This window comes from Pipistrellus kuhlii, unplaced genomic scaffold, assembly GCF_014108245.1.
Source record: "Pipistrellus kuhlii isolate mPipKuh1 unplaced genomic scaffold, mPipKuh1.p scaffold_m20_p_3, whole genome shotgun sequence".
NCBI lineage: Eukaryota > Metazoa > Chordata > Mammalia > Chiroptera > Vespertilionidae > Pipistrellus > Pipistrellus kuhlii.
Genome location: NW_023425529.1, coordinates 73,938,831 through 73,957,786, shown reverse-complemented (window position 1 = coordinate 73,957,786; position 18,956 = coordinate 73,938,831). Strand labels below are relative to the sequence as shown.

Here is an 18,956-nt window from a genome sequence, read left to right as displayed (position 1 = left end):
GGTTTTTATAGATGAACACTTGTGGTCTATATGATGATAGAGAATGCTAACTTTTGATCCCCAAGAAAGCATAATGTGAACCCCAAATAGAGAATCTTATTCTTCTTGTTGGTACACCTGTATTACACGGAAAATTAAATTAAATTATTATGCAAAAGAAGTTATATTCAATTATTATATTTTTAATTTTGTGATAAATTTTTATGGAAATTTGTTTCCCGTTGTATAAACATACCTGAATAATAGCCTTGATTTTTGCCTCTTGACATGCGTAAAATATTAACTATCTAGACTTTCTCTTTCATTTATTTTTTTAGTCATTCAGGCATCAGATCAGCAAAGAGTTTTTGTGCACTCCCATACGCCAGACACTGTCCTAGGCCCTTGAGATACAGTTGGGAACAAGACTTGATAAAAATCCTGCCCTCATGAAACTTATATTCAAATTATATACTTTATCACCTCACTAGTGCCCTGTTCCATTATTTCTATTCCATATATATATCTTTCTATTACCCCCCCAAAAAAGAATTCTTAATCATTTTTAGACAAATTTTTAAAATAATTTTTAAATAATAAGTAAATTTTCATTTTGCCCTTGGCCCTCAAAATTATGTAGTTGGCCCTTCCACTGAGGCAAAAGTGCTTCTCTGTCAGATCACATTTCTACCAAATTGTTTTTCTTTTCTAAAAAAGGAATCATCTATGAAGGAGGCTTGTAATATATCACTCTAGGAAAATCAGCTCTTATTAATCTACTAGAAGCCCAGTGCATGAAATTCGTAAACAGGGGGATCCCCTCAGCCCAGCTTGCACCCTCTTACAATCCAAGACCGCTCAAGGGATGTCCGACTGCCAGTTTAGGCCCGATCCCAGGGATCATTTTGTTAAATCATTATATTGAAATTATTGATACATTATCACCCAGGGATCCAGCCTAAACCAGCAGTCAGACATCCCTCTTATAATCTGGGACTGCTGGCTCCCAAACACTGGCCTGCCTGCCTTCCTTATTGACCTGAACCACTTGCCTGCCTGCCTCATTGCCTCTAACCACCTCTGCTTGGGTCCCTGCTGCCATGGCTTTGTCCAGAATGACGTCTGGAAGGTTGTTCAGCTGTCGATCCTAATTAGCATATTATGTTTTTTTTTTTTATTATAGGTTGTTTTATCTTCCAGCTCACCAAAATACTAGAAGTTCCTTAAGGACTAGGACTCTCTCACACAATAGTGTTTTGTTAAGTTCCACTATACCTAAAGCTCTTTTGAGAACACATTGACTACAGAATAGATATTTTTCAGTGGGGCTTCATGTTTAGTATAATGTTAATTCCATTACTATCTGAATTTTGTCAAGGGTAAGACTGTCTCATCTTATTTTAATTCCATGAAAGAGAAAAAATGTTTACCACCAACACTTTCTTCTAATCTATATACATTTGTAAATTTTGAAATAGATTTTAGGTCTAAATTAAATAGAACACAAGAACTGACCTGTTCTAATACAAGGAAATGTTTTATCTGGCAGTCAGTGACTGCAGCATTTATGTCTTTGAAGGATACTCCCAGTTGACTGTATGTAAACAGATGCTTTATCTTCCTCTCTTTCAATTTTTTGCAGCCAAGTCATTGTTGGATAAGTGAAATGGTGGAGCAATTATCATTCAGCCTGACTGATCTTCTGGAGAAGTTTTCAAATATTTCTGAAGGCTTGAGTAATTATTCTATCATAGACAAACTTGTAAAAATAGTAGATGATCTTGTGGAGTGCTTGGAAGGACACCCATTGAAGGTAACCTTATATTCATTTGTATTGGTTTCTACTACTCTTCTCTAAAACCTATATTGATGGGGAGGGTGTGTGACATCTTTGTTTGTGTGATACTTAATGTATAAATTTTAATTTAAAAATATTTTGAAACATGAGTACAGAAATACATGTTTGTAGTTACACTGCAGTGTTGAAATGTACATTAAAACTTAAAAGTTGTCATTTAATGTAAAAATTGATTTACACTACAATGTAAGACCAGCCCTAATTTTACCTTTATTTCATAGGTGAATGAATTTATCATAACTTTTCTATTAGGTTACAAATGTTCTTTTACCTTTAAATGGGAAGCTGTCTGTAATGAATACTTAAACTTGGCCTCTTATCCATAGTAATCATGTCATTACAAAGAAGTAGATTTTCGTATCTCCAAGTCATTTTCTGATTAATTGTTGTCAACTTCAGAATATCAGCATGGCAATGATTTGGGACCTAAACATATTGAAGAGACACTAGGAGTAAATACAGTACAAGGTTTTGGAGTTCAGATCCTGACTTGGTCACTAATTAGCTCTGTGAACTTTAGTAGAGTTGACATGAGATGATTTGTGATGAGTGCTTTAGTACTGTATCTGGCAAAATAAAGATTAATAAATATTTTTATGATGATAGTTTTATAACTTTGGATCTATAATAAAATAGGATTTGGGAGACATATTTGGACATAGAGTTCACAAGCCCAGGTTTAGCCTACAGGCTTTTTAGAAGTTTAAACCTAAGATTTTAAATATGATTTTGTACCATAATGTTCAAATACTTCCTCCTCTTCGAAAGTGCAATTACACTGTAAGGCCCAATATCAGTCATATTTGTATTCTCTAATCTCAGAATTCTTGTCATGCTAGTAAACCTAATCACTATATTTATTCACTTCTCATTTCTGAGTCAGAATGTATTTATATATATAAAAGCCTAAGTGACAGTTCAACTGTTCATCTGGTTGTTATAACACATACTGACCACTGGGGGAGAAGACACTCAATGCAGGAGCTGCCCCCTGGTGGTTGGTGCACTCCCACAGTGGGAGTGCTGCTTGCCTGACTGATGGGCACCAGATGCTGGGCTCATGGTTGGCAAGCACAGCTGTGGTGGCATTAGCCTCTCCCACAGACACACCCCTTGCATGTCCTTCCCCCATCCAGAATGGATCAGGATCAGGATCAGGATCAGCACTGACTCGGACTGACTGGGTGCAAGACTACAGCCTCTTATTGGTCATGGGCACGCTGGTATCAGCCTAGGTTGGGCACGAGCCTACTGAGCTACAGCGATGCAGGCATAGAGGGGCAGGCGCAGAGGGAACCGGATGAGCGGGAGTGGCACAGCACCCGGCCTGGGCTCAGGCTCCTCCCTGGCCGCCTGCCACTTTGTGCACTACTACATTTCTCGGGGGATGTCAGTCTGCCAGCCACACCAAGGGATCCCACCAGTGCACAAATCCATGCACCAGCCTCTAGTTCTATATAATAAAAGGCTAATATGCAAACTATATCCTCAACTGGTAGTTCAATCAGGGGGTGGGGCTGGCTGGCCAACTCCTGTGGCCCCTCCCCTTGACTGGCCCCCTTCCCAGTCGGGCCCCCCTAACCCAATCGGGGGCGGGGCTGGCCAGCCAACCTCCCGCAGCCCCTTCTCTCGGCTGGCCTGGCCTGGCCTGATTGGCCCCAATCACAGCAGGCCAGCTGGACCCTACCTGTGCAAGAATTTGTGCACTGGGCCTCTAGTCTTATAATGTAGGACGTCTTAGAGTTAACATCTCTTTTTACATCATATTAGTATCATGTGCTGATAGCATTGATAAAAAGTAGAGTATATCAGACAAGGTGTCATAAAGGAAATAATATATGCAGTGTAGCTTGAAGGATGAGTTAGGTGTTCAGTAAATAGTGATGTCAGGAAGAACATTCCAAATACCAAAGAATGTGCCTTTAATAATTATGATGCTTTGGCTGGAACCCAGGAGATTCGTACCAGGTGGTATTTCTCAGTTGTTTTAGAGATTGAGTAAACATATACAAAGCACTTAGAGAGGCACATAGAGCTACATAAGTGTTAACTTGTATTATTGCCTGGTTTTCTTTATAGATTGTCATGCATTTCTGAATTCCTAAAATATAGCTTTGATTTGCTTTTAGTGGGACTTTGGAACTTACTCATATTCTTTATTCTTTTGTGACTTCTTTCACTGAGCATGTTTGTAAGATTTACACACTTTGATATATATAGCTGTGGTTACATTTTTACTGCTTATATAATATCCCATTGATTGAACATACCATATTGATTAAACCACTCCCCTGTTGACTGATGTACATATTTGTAGACACTGCTGGTAAGAACTTTCCTGTATGGCTCATGGTACAGAAAGGCAAAAGCTTCACTAGAGTCCCTACCTAGAAGTGGAATTTCTGGGTCACAGGATGGGCTCATGTCCAACTTTACCAGCTAGTATCAAACATGCCAATTTACGTCATCCCATCAATGTGTAAGAGTCCCTTTGCTCCATCATGTCCTTGCCAATATTTAGCATCAACTGTGTTATAGAGGTCTGTTTTTTGTTGTTGTGGGTTTTTTTTTTTTTGTGTGTGTGTGTGTGTGTTTGTGTTTATTTTATTTTATTTTTTTAGTAAGGAATAATGATTTTAATGAGCACCTTAAAAGAGCAATATCTCTAATTTGTTGTTAGGATTATTTTGTTGTTATGATGTTGAATTCACCTGCTCATCCTATTCCTTTTATCTGGAGTTGAGCCTCAGACTAAACTGGGCAGGATCACTATCGTGCTGTACCTATATGAATTATGTATATTAACAAAATTGTTTAAGGGAGTTCATTTTCCTTGAGTCATTGAAGGACATAGTCTTTTACTTTGCCATCAGTTAAAATCTGTAGACTCCTTGAAAAATATAATCTTGTTTTTGTCTTCTTCTAGAATGTAAAAAAGTCATCTAACAGCCTAGAACCCAAGATGTTTACTCCTGAAGAATTCTTTAGAATTTTTAATAGATCCATCAATGCCTTCAAGGACTTGGAGATGGTGTCATCAAAAACTAGCGAATGTGTGTTTTCTTCAACATTAAGTCCTGATAATGGTAAGACATATAAGAATTTCTAATTTAACTATAAAAGCAAGCTTGATTCTCGTATGTGTAGGTAAGAATCTACCTCTGAATCAGCTATATGTGTAGTTAAAAAAAGATGTATGTGTGTTTTGTCTAATATAAAAGCAAATGTCAAGCATAAAAGAAATGGTTATAGATTTGTTTTTCAAGCCAAAGCAACTAATGATCGTCACATTAAAGAATTTTGTGTGAGTAAACAAGGAATGAAATCATCACTCATTTTTCTTACCTGCTATATTTGCCAGTAATTTACAATTCTGTTATTCTTCACCTCCCATTTTCTTATGTCCCCTTCTCAAATCTTTTCTAAAGGATCTAACTCTGAGGCATGAATTCTTGTCTTTACTAGTTACTCTGTCTTGAGACTCTTTCTCCCCCACTCCCTTCCCTGGGGTTCCTATAATACAAAATCTTAATTATAGTGCTTTTCTTTTAAATGGCCAATTATGAACAATTTGTAATTTTACATTTATCGGCCTGTATAGGGAATGAATTTTTGTTCTATAAGGTGACTGGTGAATTTCCTAATAAAAATAGAACAGCAAGACCCAGGATGAAATAAATAGGATATAAATAATCAAGATTTGTAAATCTGAGAAATACTTTGGTATTGCACTCTACCTTTTGGGGACTCTGTAATTTATGTAAATCACCGTGCAACACTGACACATTATTGCTTTCTATTTAGATTCCAGAGTCAGTGTCACAAAACCATTTATGTTACCCCCTGTTGCAGCCAACTCCCTTAGGAATGACAGCAGTAGCAGTAATAGTAAGTACATATATCTGATTTAATGCATGCATGGCTCCAATTAGCACCTCTGGGAGTATTGCATGGGCTTTAAAGGATATTCTGCAATTATTGCTGTGAATACTGTTTCATTACTGTTCTTCCTATTATGGTCTTCCTGAGAATTGAGGATTAGGCTTGTAGAATTGGGTTTCCCTATAGTTTGAGATGACCATGAGAGAATTGAGCCAATAATTTTTTTTGCTAAGATTATTTTAAATAAGGCATTAAATTACTTTTATATATATGATTTAATCTTATGTTGACATAAAATATATTCCGTGTAGAATTTACCTGAATTTTAGAACAGAAAGTACAAATGCTAGTTGTGTGGAATTCCAAGGATATTTTCAGTTTTGTATATATCACTAGTTACTGTTGTGTGTTAGGAAATTTGATGATTTTGTTATTTCACTATAAAATTATATGTTAAAAGAATATCCTTTTCCCCCTGCAACCCCTGTCCACTTTGACCAAGAGCTTAGTTTCCTGGAAGTATAATATCCTCTTTTTAAATCTAGGCAAAGATTATTAGATTTACTAAATATTTTGACCCTCAAGTCTCATGCAAGAGGAAAAAAATCATCCTGTGATCTTAGCTAAGAAAGTAATTCCTTAAAATTTATTAATAGGGTACTGTTATATGTGTAGGGATATAGAAGACCTATCTGTAAAAAGAAGTAATCTATTAATTACAAATCCACAATAGCAATTCTACATTTCATAAATTTTTTAAAAGACCCTCTAATATCCAGTTTGTTTTGGAATTTTTGCCTCCAAAACCTGACCTTAGTTGAGATGAGGATATTTATAGTCTTTATTCTTCTTAAAGTGACTATGCATTTCACTGTAGAAATATTAATGTATTTAATTTCAGGTTGCTATCCAGACCTCTCTGAGGAAATCATATAATACACAATGATTGCAGGACAGAACCTTCTAAAACCTAAAATTCTGAATTACAGGATACTTCAGATCTGGAAAGTTTTGTAAAGAGATTGTATGTTTATTAGACAATTAAGGTCTTTCCTACTAATTATGGATTTTATTAATCTTTTCAAAGAAGCAACTTTTGGCATCTTAAATTATATATATTTATATTTCATTGATTTCTAATTCTTATTATTTCCTTCATTCTGCTATGGGTATAATTTGCTCCACTTGTTCTAGCTTCTTAACATCACAAGGTGGAAAAATTAGATTGCTAATGTTAAACTCATTCTTTTCTAATAGGAGCACTGTAAAAATATAAATGTATTTGTAAGCATGTTTAGCTGCACCCCACACAATTTGATATGCTGTGTTTCCATTGTAATTTCTTTAATAATATTTTAATTTCTCCTTGTGATTTCCTCTTTGATTCAAGTGTTGTTTGAAGTATAAAAATGGATTTCGTCTAGTTGTCTTATTGTTATTGGTTTCTAAATTAATTATTGTTGGAGAACATACTTTGTAATATTTTAAAATTTGACTTATTTTATGTCTATTATTCATATATGATGTGTAGCATTCTCAGATTTAATTAGATTCAGATTAGTGTTATTCAGATTTTTTATATCATATTTTTTATCTAACTTTTTATCATTTATTGAGAGACAGAAATTAAAAAATCTTCCCATCATTGTAGATTTTACTTTAAAAAAAAAAAAAAGCATCTCTCTGGTAGGCAGGATTTGGTTGGGCCTTGCTATTGTATCTAGTTTTTCTGACTTTCAATTAGAGTTTTTTTCATCCATTTATATTTGATACAATTATTGGTATAGTTGATTATGGGTTTACCATTTTGTTATTTGTTTCCTGTTTGTCCTGTTTGTTGATCCTCTGTCCTTCCTTTCCAGCTCTCTTTCAGGTTAAAGAATGTATGTATATATATGTTCATTGTATTTTAATTAATCTGTTCTGAGTAGCATTATAAAATCTCTCACTGTCCTTCTTCATCCCACCAAGACATCCTGTGTCCATTCTATACATACTACCTGCCTTTTAAGTCACTTAATAGCCAGAAACATCTCTCCATTCTTGCTCATCAGAACTCCATTGTATCTGAGTGATGGTTAGGGTCTCGGATAAAGTCACAGCTTCCCAGGCATCATTCAGTGTATCGGCAGGCTCTGTGAAGTCTCTCCCTGTGCATGTGCAGCCTATTATTTGACCGATGACTTAAACAGACTCTCCTGGAAATTTCTGGCACTCCTCCGCTCAGCTCCTTTCCTGCAACTCACCCTTCTCCACAAACTCCAGCCACATCAGCAACCCTGAACTTCAGTCTGAGTCCCTGTCTCAGTGAGAATTCTGAGTTATACTTGAGTCCTGTCTTCTATGCCTCGGTCTGAAGGTGACTCCCAGTCAGAAAATTAGGACCATTTTGAGTTTCACTGTGTGTGGTTTTGATCTTTCTTGTGTGGCCTGTTGGCTAATGTCTGAAACAGTTGCCTGAAATAATTTGTTTAGTATAGTAATTTTTATCTTGTATTGTCTAGTATAGTAATTCTTATCATGGTTGGAAGCAAAAGTCTTTTCTACTTACTTTAAAAGACAAACTGAATGCAAAACCCCATTCAGTCCTATGCTTCTGAGTCTGAAGGTGCTTTTTAAATTGCAAAAGGAATGGCCAGTCTTTTTGTTGTTTGTTTTGCTTTCTTTTTTCTTCCTTTTTGTAAAAAGTATGGGTCTTACATAATAAGCAGCTTTTGGCCAAGGTGATGTCACTCACAAATGTGGCACTTAGATACCCATACACAAGATCAGTTTTTAGGGAGCTTGCATTATCATAAGAAAAACACACATAAATGAAATACTTAGAATTTTATCATACATATAAAATACACAGTTGACCTTGAACAGCATGGATTTGAAATGTGCAGATCTATGTACAGTACACATGGATGTTTTTTTCAATAAATACTTGTACTATTTTTTATCTGCAGTTGGGAGTTCATGGATGGGAAGGTAAACTATATTAATTGATCTCTGCCTTTTACAAAGGGGACTTGAGCATCCCCAGATTTTTGTATCCACAGAGAGTCCTAGAACCCCTCCCTGTCGACCTGTCCCCCTTGGGTAACAAAAATAGTTAAGTTTTGGGAAGTCAAAAGTTACACTCGATTTTCAACTGCTTGGGGGGTTGGCTCCCCAAACCCTGCATCAAGGGCCAACTTTATATTATTTTATATATATAATAATAGACATATGTAACTGTTTTAGTCATAGCATAAAGGAAGAAAGACTGCTTTGGAAACATGGTTAAGAAAATATGAAAATAGCATGCTAGTTTTCAGGGATAACAATCAAAATGTGACCGTGTTAAGCAGAGGACTGGGCCATATGAAGAGTAGTCCAGAGATGTGCGTGTCCTCTCTGTAGCATGTAAAGGCGATCCAAGTTATCCAAAGGAGTTGTATTTCCAAAGTCATAGTAACACATCTTTGTGCCAGGCTAAAAGGATATCTAAAAGTGTTTGAGATCCTTGCAGACAGTATTTAGGTGATATAGAGAGATATCCTTACTTTGACATTACTGTATACATCTTCAAGAAATATATGCCTTGGGTTTATATCCCAGCCCCTGCCTAGCTGTGTGAACCTTGAGCAAGATACTTAATCCCTCTGGACTCCCGAGTCAAATTGAGCACAATGCATCCTTCATAGGGTTTCTGTGAATTTCAAATGTTAGCACACATATGCTCGGAGCCATGTCTGACCTGTAGTATGTGTTCATCATTAATTATTAGAACAACTGGATGCACTGAGGCAGTGGGTCAGTAATTGGATGAGCTTTGGGTCTGAACCAAGGAGCAGCACCGAGTAGCATGTTTGCTAAACACCAAGAGATCCCTGTTCACGGGCATGGTACTTACAGACTCACTCTAAAAAGGAGCTCCACAAATTTGAAGCATAGTTTTTTGTGTGTTCTGTATTTGTACAGATGTTGGGTATTACTAGTCAAACCAAACAAGTCAGTTCCCACGCATTTTGGACAGTGGAAAGTTTTTGTAATACTGAGATACAGTTAATATGTTAACAACCCAAGAATTTGGGATTACTCAAATCCTATCCAGATGAGCTCCCTGACTCCATAAGGTTTCTCTGAGCAGCCTCTACTTCAAAGCAAAGCTTTGTTCCTTGCTTGGGCTTTGGCCCCAAACACCTTTACGTAGGCCTTGAGATGCCTGATTCAAACCTTATTGATCCTTGGAAAGCAGCAGGAGCAAGTGTCCGGAGTCAGGCTCTAGAGGTGCAAGCAAGCCTTTTCTGACAGCATTTTTTTCTCTCTCTGCAAGAGATAGGGCAGTATCATTAGACAGAACCAGGGGCTTGGATATTAAGCTACTTGAATTAACAAAAGCAATAACAAAATTGAAGAAACCTTGACCTCTAGACCTATGGGAGGTGAAGTTCAGTTCCCGTGGTCCCATTCCCTCCTAGTCTTCACCAGGCTGCTGCTGGCGGGCTTTGCTTGGGGGCCAGAGTCCTGGGATGGGACTTTCCAAGTGGTTAAAAGGGCACAGTACCCAGATAGAGAAGTAAGATTTCCTTATTAGGTTTCCTTGTTAGGGCTTTGTTTGGGACATCTCCTTTAGGGGCTTGTGCTTCTACCTGAGAAAGATTTTAAGTGGGGAAATCCCAGAAGACCTCACTCTCTAGTGAGTTCCTTATGCTTTTTGGCTAGTGGCCGTGGTCTCTGCTCTGGTCTGAATGGCGCAGTTCAAGATTTGGCCTTTGGATAAAACAGGGCAAACAGGGCCTTCGGCTGCCTTGATTCCCGGGCATGTGACTGCCCAAACGTAGCTCATGGCATTCCACATAGCACCATCCTGGCTCATTGGTTTTCCATGGGGGCTGGAGGGCAAAAGTCAACAGCTTCCTTTAGACATTGGTCAGGGCTCCTCAAGGAGGTGACCTGCTCAAATTTATCAAAATTACACTCCAGCAGTCGCAGTATCGAGTGTGGGTCACAGCAGGTTGACTAGTAAGGAAAATTCAAACACATTCCTGGACTGCACACACAAAGAGTTTAATTATTTATAGACAGTAAAATAAAATTCCCCAAATGGTAGGAATTGCATGTAAAATTCTGAACCCATTTTCTTTTAGGAAACACTTTTATAAAAATGGTGGTTAAATCCCAAATTAGTGCCCATAACCCTCAAAGTAACTATTATTGTAACAATAGTAACACTTCAGTTATACCAAATCTCATTTTTTAACTCAGACTTATTTTGGTGAGAGAATTCACATTGAGCTCCAATTTAAATGACTAAACTGTATTTCCATAGGGATTGTAGGATGTGGGCTGGACCAGAAAAACTGCTAATCAAGTCTTAAAGAAGAGATTCATTGTTATATGAATGGAAGACCCCACTTCCCTACCCAGTCCCACTGTCCCTTACACTACACACCCACTACCACTCACTGCCCCCAACATGTGCACACACACACATCCTATTACCAGAGCCTCATTGGAAACAGGAATCATAAATCTGGCAAATTTTCTACTTTAATCATAAATTTGGCAAATTTTCTTCTTTTTTAAATGATGGGGAAATAGGCAATTTCTGTTCTCACTAGAATAGATAAGATTTGTTTCTTGCCTCTCAGGTTTAATTTATGAGTTTATTTTTTCCTAAATGTTGCTGCATGTACAGTGATCCAGTTCTTTTGTATTATGTTCTATATTTAGGTGCTTTTTATGTTAAATAGGTGAGTGTAGGCTGACAGAAACTCAGATAACATGGCAAAATATTGTAGCGAAAGCAGTTGCTTTATCTTGGATTAGTTTACATTTTGATCAATCATTGAAACTGTATACTTTCCAAACTTACTGCATCTTTAAAAGAAAACTGAGATTTTTAACTTCCAAAATGGCACGCGTCAGTGTTTCCAAACAACAAAGCTGTTCCCTGTCAAGAAACTGAGAAAATTCTGTCAAAATGCTAAACTTTGTGTTGGGAGGTAAAGACCCTTGGGGGAGAAGTTTTTTGTTTAAATTATGAATCATCCTGCTTCTATTGAAAGATCAAAGCAGGAACAAGGAAGGTGTTCCATGATAATATATGTTTTTTTCTCTCACTAAGTTATTATTTAGAGTAAGCAATGGGAGACACTGATGCTTTCAGTTATTTGTTAATGTTCAATAGTCTCAGGCTTTTCAAAATAAAAAGTCTGAGAAATCAAGTCTTAGCGGCTAGATGTGGGGGACATCCCGCCCATGGGCCATATAAGGCCTGCAAAATCATTTGGTCTGGCCCTGCCAAGGCATTGGGAGTGAGTTAATTAAAGGTTTGACCAAATATAGCAGGTTAATTTTTAAGTTAATAAATTTATATTGCCTGTGAATCAGTTATAAATATCCAAATGGCCCTTGGCAGGAAAAAGGTTCCCCACCCCTGCTTTAACCCATAGCACAGTGCCAGTTACTGCCTGGCATCCAGCAACTGTGTTTTGAAGATGCAATGAGGAGACACCATGATCCTAAGCATAAGGTGCCAAAAACTAATCTAACCACTATGCATGCAGAATGACAGTGCTTGCAGACCTTGATCTGGATTACAAAATGTCATCTTTACAAAATTGCTTGGGTAGATATCAAGAATGAGAAAGTGAAAGATATTAGAAAATAAAGCCACAGAAGATGGATTTGCTTGGTAATATAAATCACCCTCCCATCCCCAAACCCAGGAATACATCTCGTCTGTGTTCCCTATGCATCAACATTAACCCAGTCAAATTTCTTTTTGTCTGTGTTTTTTTTTTCTTTTCTTTTTTTCTTTTCTCTTTTTCAATATATTTTCCTTTTGGAAACTACATGGATTTATATTGCCATTCCCAAACAATACTCAGCAGAAAAATCAGTGGTTTAAATATTTCAAACAGAGATAGGTCAAGAGCGTGTTACAGAAACAGGCGGGAGCTACCAGAGCAATAGAGCAGAGCCTCCAGCATGGATATGCTGTGCTCACCACTGTCCTATTTAAATTACAGGGCAGGCCTTGAATTCCATTGGTGACTCCAAGCTGCAATGGGCAGCCATGACATTGCCAGCATTCTTCTCTCTTTTAATTGGCTTTGGTTTTGGAGCTTTATACTGGAAGGTAAGTGTTGTTTTTATTTTCCTTGATCAGAAACTTTCTGAACTTTATATATATATTTGTTCTTAGTATATTTACATAAATGGTTAACAAACAAATTGCCCTTTTCTGAGAAAAGATCTCCCTAAGAAAATGATAAAATAAGTGAAGTTCAACCTTAATTTAATTACAACAAATTTAAAATCTTAGAAAGGTTTCTTTGCATTACCTATTATGCTTAGGAGACCAGATCGCCGGCCGAGAATGCAGACTGAAGCAATGCAACGGTGTTAATAGCTTTAACTAAATATAAAATGAAAGGAGAATATGTTGAAAATCTTCTAAAGCCAAATGGAAATGACATTTGTATTATCTGCTAATTTAGATTTCTACTCCTTTGTTCTCTTTTTATTGAAGCCTGTCTAAAAGTTTAAAATATGCTAAATCATTGTGACTCAGCTTTTTGAAATATCTTTTAAATGTGATTACTATTTAAATCTTTCAGTTTCTTTATTACTTTTTTGCCTCCAATAGTCTAAAAATGTTGAGTCGATAATACCATGCATTTCTTATCATTTCTTAATGGAAAAATATCTCACATGCTGCATGCTGAAGACAATTGTTATTGCAGTTATTGACAAAAGATAAAGGTAGAGACCACTAACCTCTGAAATAGTATATTATGCATTGATAATTTTATATGTATCACTGTTTTTTGTTTTTTTCCAGAAAAAACAACCAAATCTTACAAGGACAGTTGAAAATATAGAGATTAATGAAGAGGATAATGAGATAAGGTATTTTGTTTCACTAAGTGTGTGCACAAGTAATCTTGACATTGGCATTTCATGTACCATACACATGCTCAGAATACCTATAAGAAGTGGTTCCCTCTTTTAATAGCATCCCCCAACCAGTGCCCTCCAGTCTTTATCCACACTTCTAACCCCTCACTCCTTCTTCAAGCCTACCTCTCCATTCAGCTGTAGAATCCCTTCACAACCCTTGGGTGTCAGAAGTGGTCCTCTCTACTTTATTTCTTGCTCAGACTTCTGGTCTTGGAGCTCGGTAGGCACGTTTATTTATCCTTCTGTTCCACACTGTTGCCAAGACATACTGATTCCTCTCTCAAATCTCTCACAAGCTGAGCTTTTATAATAGTTTGGCCATAGGGATTATCTTCATCCAAATCTTTATTATGTTTTGCCTGAGTTGCTGCCACAGAATGTTTCTTTTTCTTAGCCCCTCTAAACTCTCCATTTGTCTCATTCTTCTTTAAACTTTGGCTCATAAGATCATTTCCAAGTCAAGATACTTGCTACTTTGTTACTTTTCTCTCGCATACTTAATAATGTTTGCCATCATTCTAGTTTTTAGAGCCCTCAACTTTTCCAACCTGTTATTTTCTCCAAAGGCAAATATAAGAATTACTTTAAGATACCTTTCCATTTACTGTAGGTGACCCTGATCACGTGTTTATCTTATGCCATATTTCCCAGTACTAATACCTTGATTTTATGTTCAGGTTTGATTTTCATTTGTCTTGTTACTTTCTCTCAGATCATGCCTGTATATACAGATTCACATGTTAAATACATATAAACATTTTTAGTATGTGTATATGCATAGAGAATTTAAAAATCTGCTTGGGAAATTATATTGAGGCAGATAAATTCTTCCTTCATTCTTATAGTTATACTCATGAGGGTAAGCTTCCTACTCAACTTTGCCATCTTTTGTTACTGTATTTACATGGGGGAGAGAGGGATCTGCCTTTTAAAATGTTTAGATCATTTCAGAATTTCTGTCCAAAAGAAAATAAGCATTTTTCTTGTTGTTTTTCAGTATGTTGCAAGAAAAAGAGAGAGAGTTTCAAGAAGTCTAATTGTGGCTTGTATCTACACTGTTACTTTCGTATATTGGTAAGTTTTTCAAATTCAAGCTGAAATATTTAACAAAAATTACACAGCCAAAATTTAGAAACTACATCTATTATTTTCTATTGAGCTGATATCAGTATGTTAATGGTAAGGTTCTGTTATATTTGAACTGTACATTTCAAATCCATTGTTACTCTGAAGCTTTGAAAGGCAGAGCAGTGCTCATCCTGACCAGCGGGTTCATCTGGTATGGGAGATATGTAAAAAATCAACAGATAAGTGTTTATTATTTCTGAGGCCAGAAAATAAATTACACAAGGGAATAGAGTAAATTAGGACTAAAATAAAATATTATTAATAGAGGAAGAAAAAATAAAATCAATTTCAATTAGGTGTAACTACTGTAACAATAGAAAAAAAGTATTTCATCTATTAAATGCTGAAAGGAGCACAAACTAAAAACACTTTCTTGCCATTTTAAGGAGAAGGAGAAAAGGTCAAAATATCTTAGAGTCAGGAGAGGGAAACTGTCAAGGTAAAGTGCCACCTGCCACATGACTGGTGATCATTGTCCCTCATCACAGTACAGAGTCCAGGAGGCACTGAATGTAAACCAGTCACAGATAACCTGCTGTGGTTGTGTAGGTCAGGGGCTTGGAGGACGAGGAAGTGAGAAAACATGTCCAGAAGACATGAGTGTTCCAACTCCAGACACTGTTGGGGGAATCACTCTACGTGGTACTAACCTGGTCCAGCATGGAAGGGTTCATGCTCTTCTCACTTTCACTTCTGCCAACTGGCTCTTAATCTTGTTATGCCCATGGAGTCCTGGGCGAATTTATAATATGACCATGGGGTCTGCGTGTTCTCTCATGCTCCGTAGTTCTTCCCATCCGCTCTCACAATCACTAACCCTCCTAGATGGCATAGAGATTCAGTGGTGATCCTGGCCTCCTTCCAACTTGCACTTCTGTCCCAGATTCCAACATTTTAGCTCTAGATTTAAACCTCACCCAGAAAACTGGGTCACAGAGCCTTCTGCTCCTCCAGGAGTGCTCAGTTTTATAGGTACAGAACATCGCTTTCAACAATCCAAAATCACATGATACGATAATAATGATGCCCCACATTTCTCTAACACTTTAACCTTCTACTGTACAGACTTCATTTTTGCCTATAAACATGCTCTTGATCTGTGCCCAAAGCATGAATCCCAGCTTCTTTCTAGGCTCAGTTTTCCTGTGATATGATGTAAATGAATACAACCGTAGTGTGGCTCTTTTTATTTTCTGGAGTCACATTCCCCAAGATGAAATCATTGTCTTTGCCTAGAAATCTATTTCTCTGTCCCACAACCCGAACACAAGCCTCACTGTATCTTCCCTGTCTGCCATTTCAGTCCCCTCAGCCAGACATCCCAAATTGCACATTAAACAGTTAATTGAGTCATAAAAGTGCAAGCAATGTCCTCTGCTGCTTGGCTTTGGATTGCACTGCTGGGACCCTGTTCTGGCACACGGGTCTTTAATCGTGTGTTTTTAATTGGAGCCTTTGTCCTGTGACATTTAGAGAGTTGACTATGTGATGAGAAAACCCAGGGCACTTATTTAAGAGACAAAAAAAACATGGCATTTTAAAGTAATTGTAATCAAGCAACTTTTGCATCAGTCTACTAGCCGGGGAGTATTAAGGACAGGAACCACGCCTGTCCTGTTCCCACTGTAGCTCCTCACTTGTTGGCAGTACATTGCAGACTCTCAGTAAGTGTTTGCTGAATGAACAGCTGAGTGAATGAATAAACCCTGAGTGAAAGTTTACCAAGTAAGGAGAAGACCATGAGATCTACTGCACATTATATCTACAGTTAACAAGGCTATTGTGTGTACATAAAATAAAAGTGTGTTGAAGGGAGATCTCACATTAGGTGTTCTTGCCTCAATAAGATAAACAATTTTAATTGTTGATTTTGGTCACTAGAACAGTAAAGTGTGCAATACTCATATGGGAAATGACTAATTTAGTTTTTCTAAAATATAAACTATTATCCATGCATAAAACAAATTAAAGTAGACAGGTTAAAAACCAAGCCCTGGATTTTTTAGAAATAAATTTATTGCATATCCAGTAGTCAATATAAAATGGAGTAGCATAATCATTCATAAGGTACCTTCCTCCTCATCTCTGCAAAACTCCCTTAAGATTCAGCTCAGATACCACAAACTCCAAAACGCTAACAACCTTCATGAAAGTAATCCCCCATGATGGCCTTCTGTGTTTTGTTATTTTCCATATGGCCTTTAATACTAATATATTGAATATTAGCAGTTACTTACACAGACATTTTGTTTCCTCTTCCAATTGACAAGCTTGTAAAAGGCAGGATTTGTTTCTCACCAAACTCCCTGGGCATGTAAGGGATGAGTAAGAATTTGTTCAGTAAATAAATGGGAGATATGAATGACTATCTCAGAGCATTGCAATAATATGAGAATACAATTGATAGAAATAAGCCCTAGACGGTGTTGCCAAGTGATTAGAGTGTCGGCCCAAGCACTGAAGGGTTGCGGGTTCGATTTCCAGTCAAGGCCATGTGCCTTGCATTGCAGGTTGAACCCCAGCCCTGGTATGGCAGGCAACAAACTGATGTGTCTATTTGTCTCACATATCTCTCTCTTCCTTTTTCTCTTTTTCTCTCTCTCTCCCTCTCCCTCTCTCTTCCTACCTCTCCCTCCCTCTCTTCTTCTTCTTTTTTTTTTTTTTTTTGGCTTTTTATTTTTTTATTTTTTTTATTTTTTTAATGTTTTTATTAAATTATTATCTCTGTACATATACCATTGCCCTCCCTCCCATACATGCCTTCCCTCCCCAGAGTTTTGTGTCCATTGACTGTACTTATATGCATGTATACAAGTCCTTCGGTTGATCTCTTATCTTCCTCAGATCTCCCTACCCTCCCCACTGTAATTTGACAGTCTGCTTGTTGCTTTACTGTCTCTATATCTATCTTTTGGTTCATCAATTTATAATGTTGTTTATTATCCATAAATGAGTGAGGTCATGTGGTGTTTCTCCTCCTTCTCTTTTTTTTTCCCCTCTCTCCCTCCTTTTCTCTCTTCCACCTTCTCTAAAAAAAAAAAAAAAAAAATCAATGGAAAAATTGTACTCAGTGAGGATTAACACACACAAAAAAAAAATATCCTGAAAATAGGAACAAAAGTAGACTTTTATATGTCAAAGTAAGTCAAATGCTGAAGATAGGAAAAGGGAAGAAAAAAAGGGCAGCTCATTATCATGAATCTGCATACTCCAAAGTCAAAATATGTATCCGCTGTATAGAGGAAAATATTTTGCTTGTCCCTATACCAACACAAGTTTAAAACTTCTGAGGAAATTTGAGTATAATTTGGGGAAAAGGATGTGGTTCAGGGAAAGATTTGGAAGAGCAGACATGGGAGAAGAAATCTGCTGTAAACTTAGAATAACAGTAATAAAAAATACCAAGATAGAAATTAAATGGGGAGTTATAATTATACTAGAGGCCCAGTGCACAAGATTCATGCCTGGAAGGGGGTTCCCTCAGCCCATCCTACACCCTCTCCAACTGAGGACCCCACCAGGAACGGGCCTAAACCGGCAGTCGGACATCCCTCTTGCATTCTAGGACTGCTGGCTCCTAACTGCTTACCTGACTACCTGCCTGACCCCCCCCCCCCCAACTGCCTCTGCTTACCTGCCTGATCGCCCCTAATTGCCCTCCCCTGCCAGCCTGGTTGCCCCCAATGGGCCTCCCCTACCAGACTGATCTCACCCCCAATTGCCCTCCCCTCCCAGCATGTTTGCTCCCAACTGCTCTCCCTTGCCGGCCTGATCTCAACCCCAATGGCCCTCCCCTGCAAGCCTGATCTTGCCCCCAACTGTCCTCCTCTGCTGACCAATTTGGTTCTGATTGGTCGGTTTCTATACCAGTCAGTTTTAATAGCTCCACTTCCTAGGTAGCCATTGGTTCTTCACAGCACCCACATTTGGTTCTGATGGATCAGTTCCTATGCCAGTCAGCATCTCTGGTCCTATCAATGGGGCCTGAACAGAAAGGTAGGGCTAATCAGCAGCCACAGTGAAGGCCTGGAGAGAAATGAAGGCACAGCTGCTGGCCAGACTGGGAGAGAGAGAGAGGCAAATGCTGATCAAAAGCTGCCCTAGAGGCAATAGATCAGTCCCTGCTTCTCTCTTCAGGCCTCTCTCTGGCCCTGATTTGCAGCCCCCTCAG

At 37.8% G+C, this 18,956-nt stretch overlaps 1 protein-coding gene across 8 annotated transcripts in view; it reads left to right on the top strand.

Annotated features, from left to right (window-relative positions):
• KITLG (KIT ligand) overlaps nt 1-18,956 on the top strand; it is an 89,343-nt gene that overhangs the window by 61,609 nt on the left and 8,778 nt on the right. For 3 of the 8 annotated variants that reach the window (XM_036455999.2, XM_036456003.2, XM_036456004.2), the window contains 5 exons: nt 1,622-1,792; nt 4,764-4,923; nt 5,642-5,725; nt 12,724-12,833; nt 14,655-14,731. In XM_036455999.2, the coding sequence (XP_036311892.1) occupies nt 1,622-1,792; nt 4,764-4,923; nt 5,642-5,725; nt 12,724-12,833; nt 14,655-14,731 (602 nt within the window). Of the gene's footprint in view, nt 1-1,621; nt 1,793-4,763; nt 4,924-5,641; nt 5,726-12,723; nt 12,834-13,538; nt 13,607-14,654; nt 14,732-18,956 lie in introns of all 8 variants that reach the window. The other 5 variants (XM_045588327.1, XM_036456008.2, XM_045588325.1 and 2 more) reach the window with 4 other exon arrangements.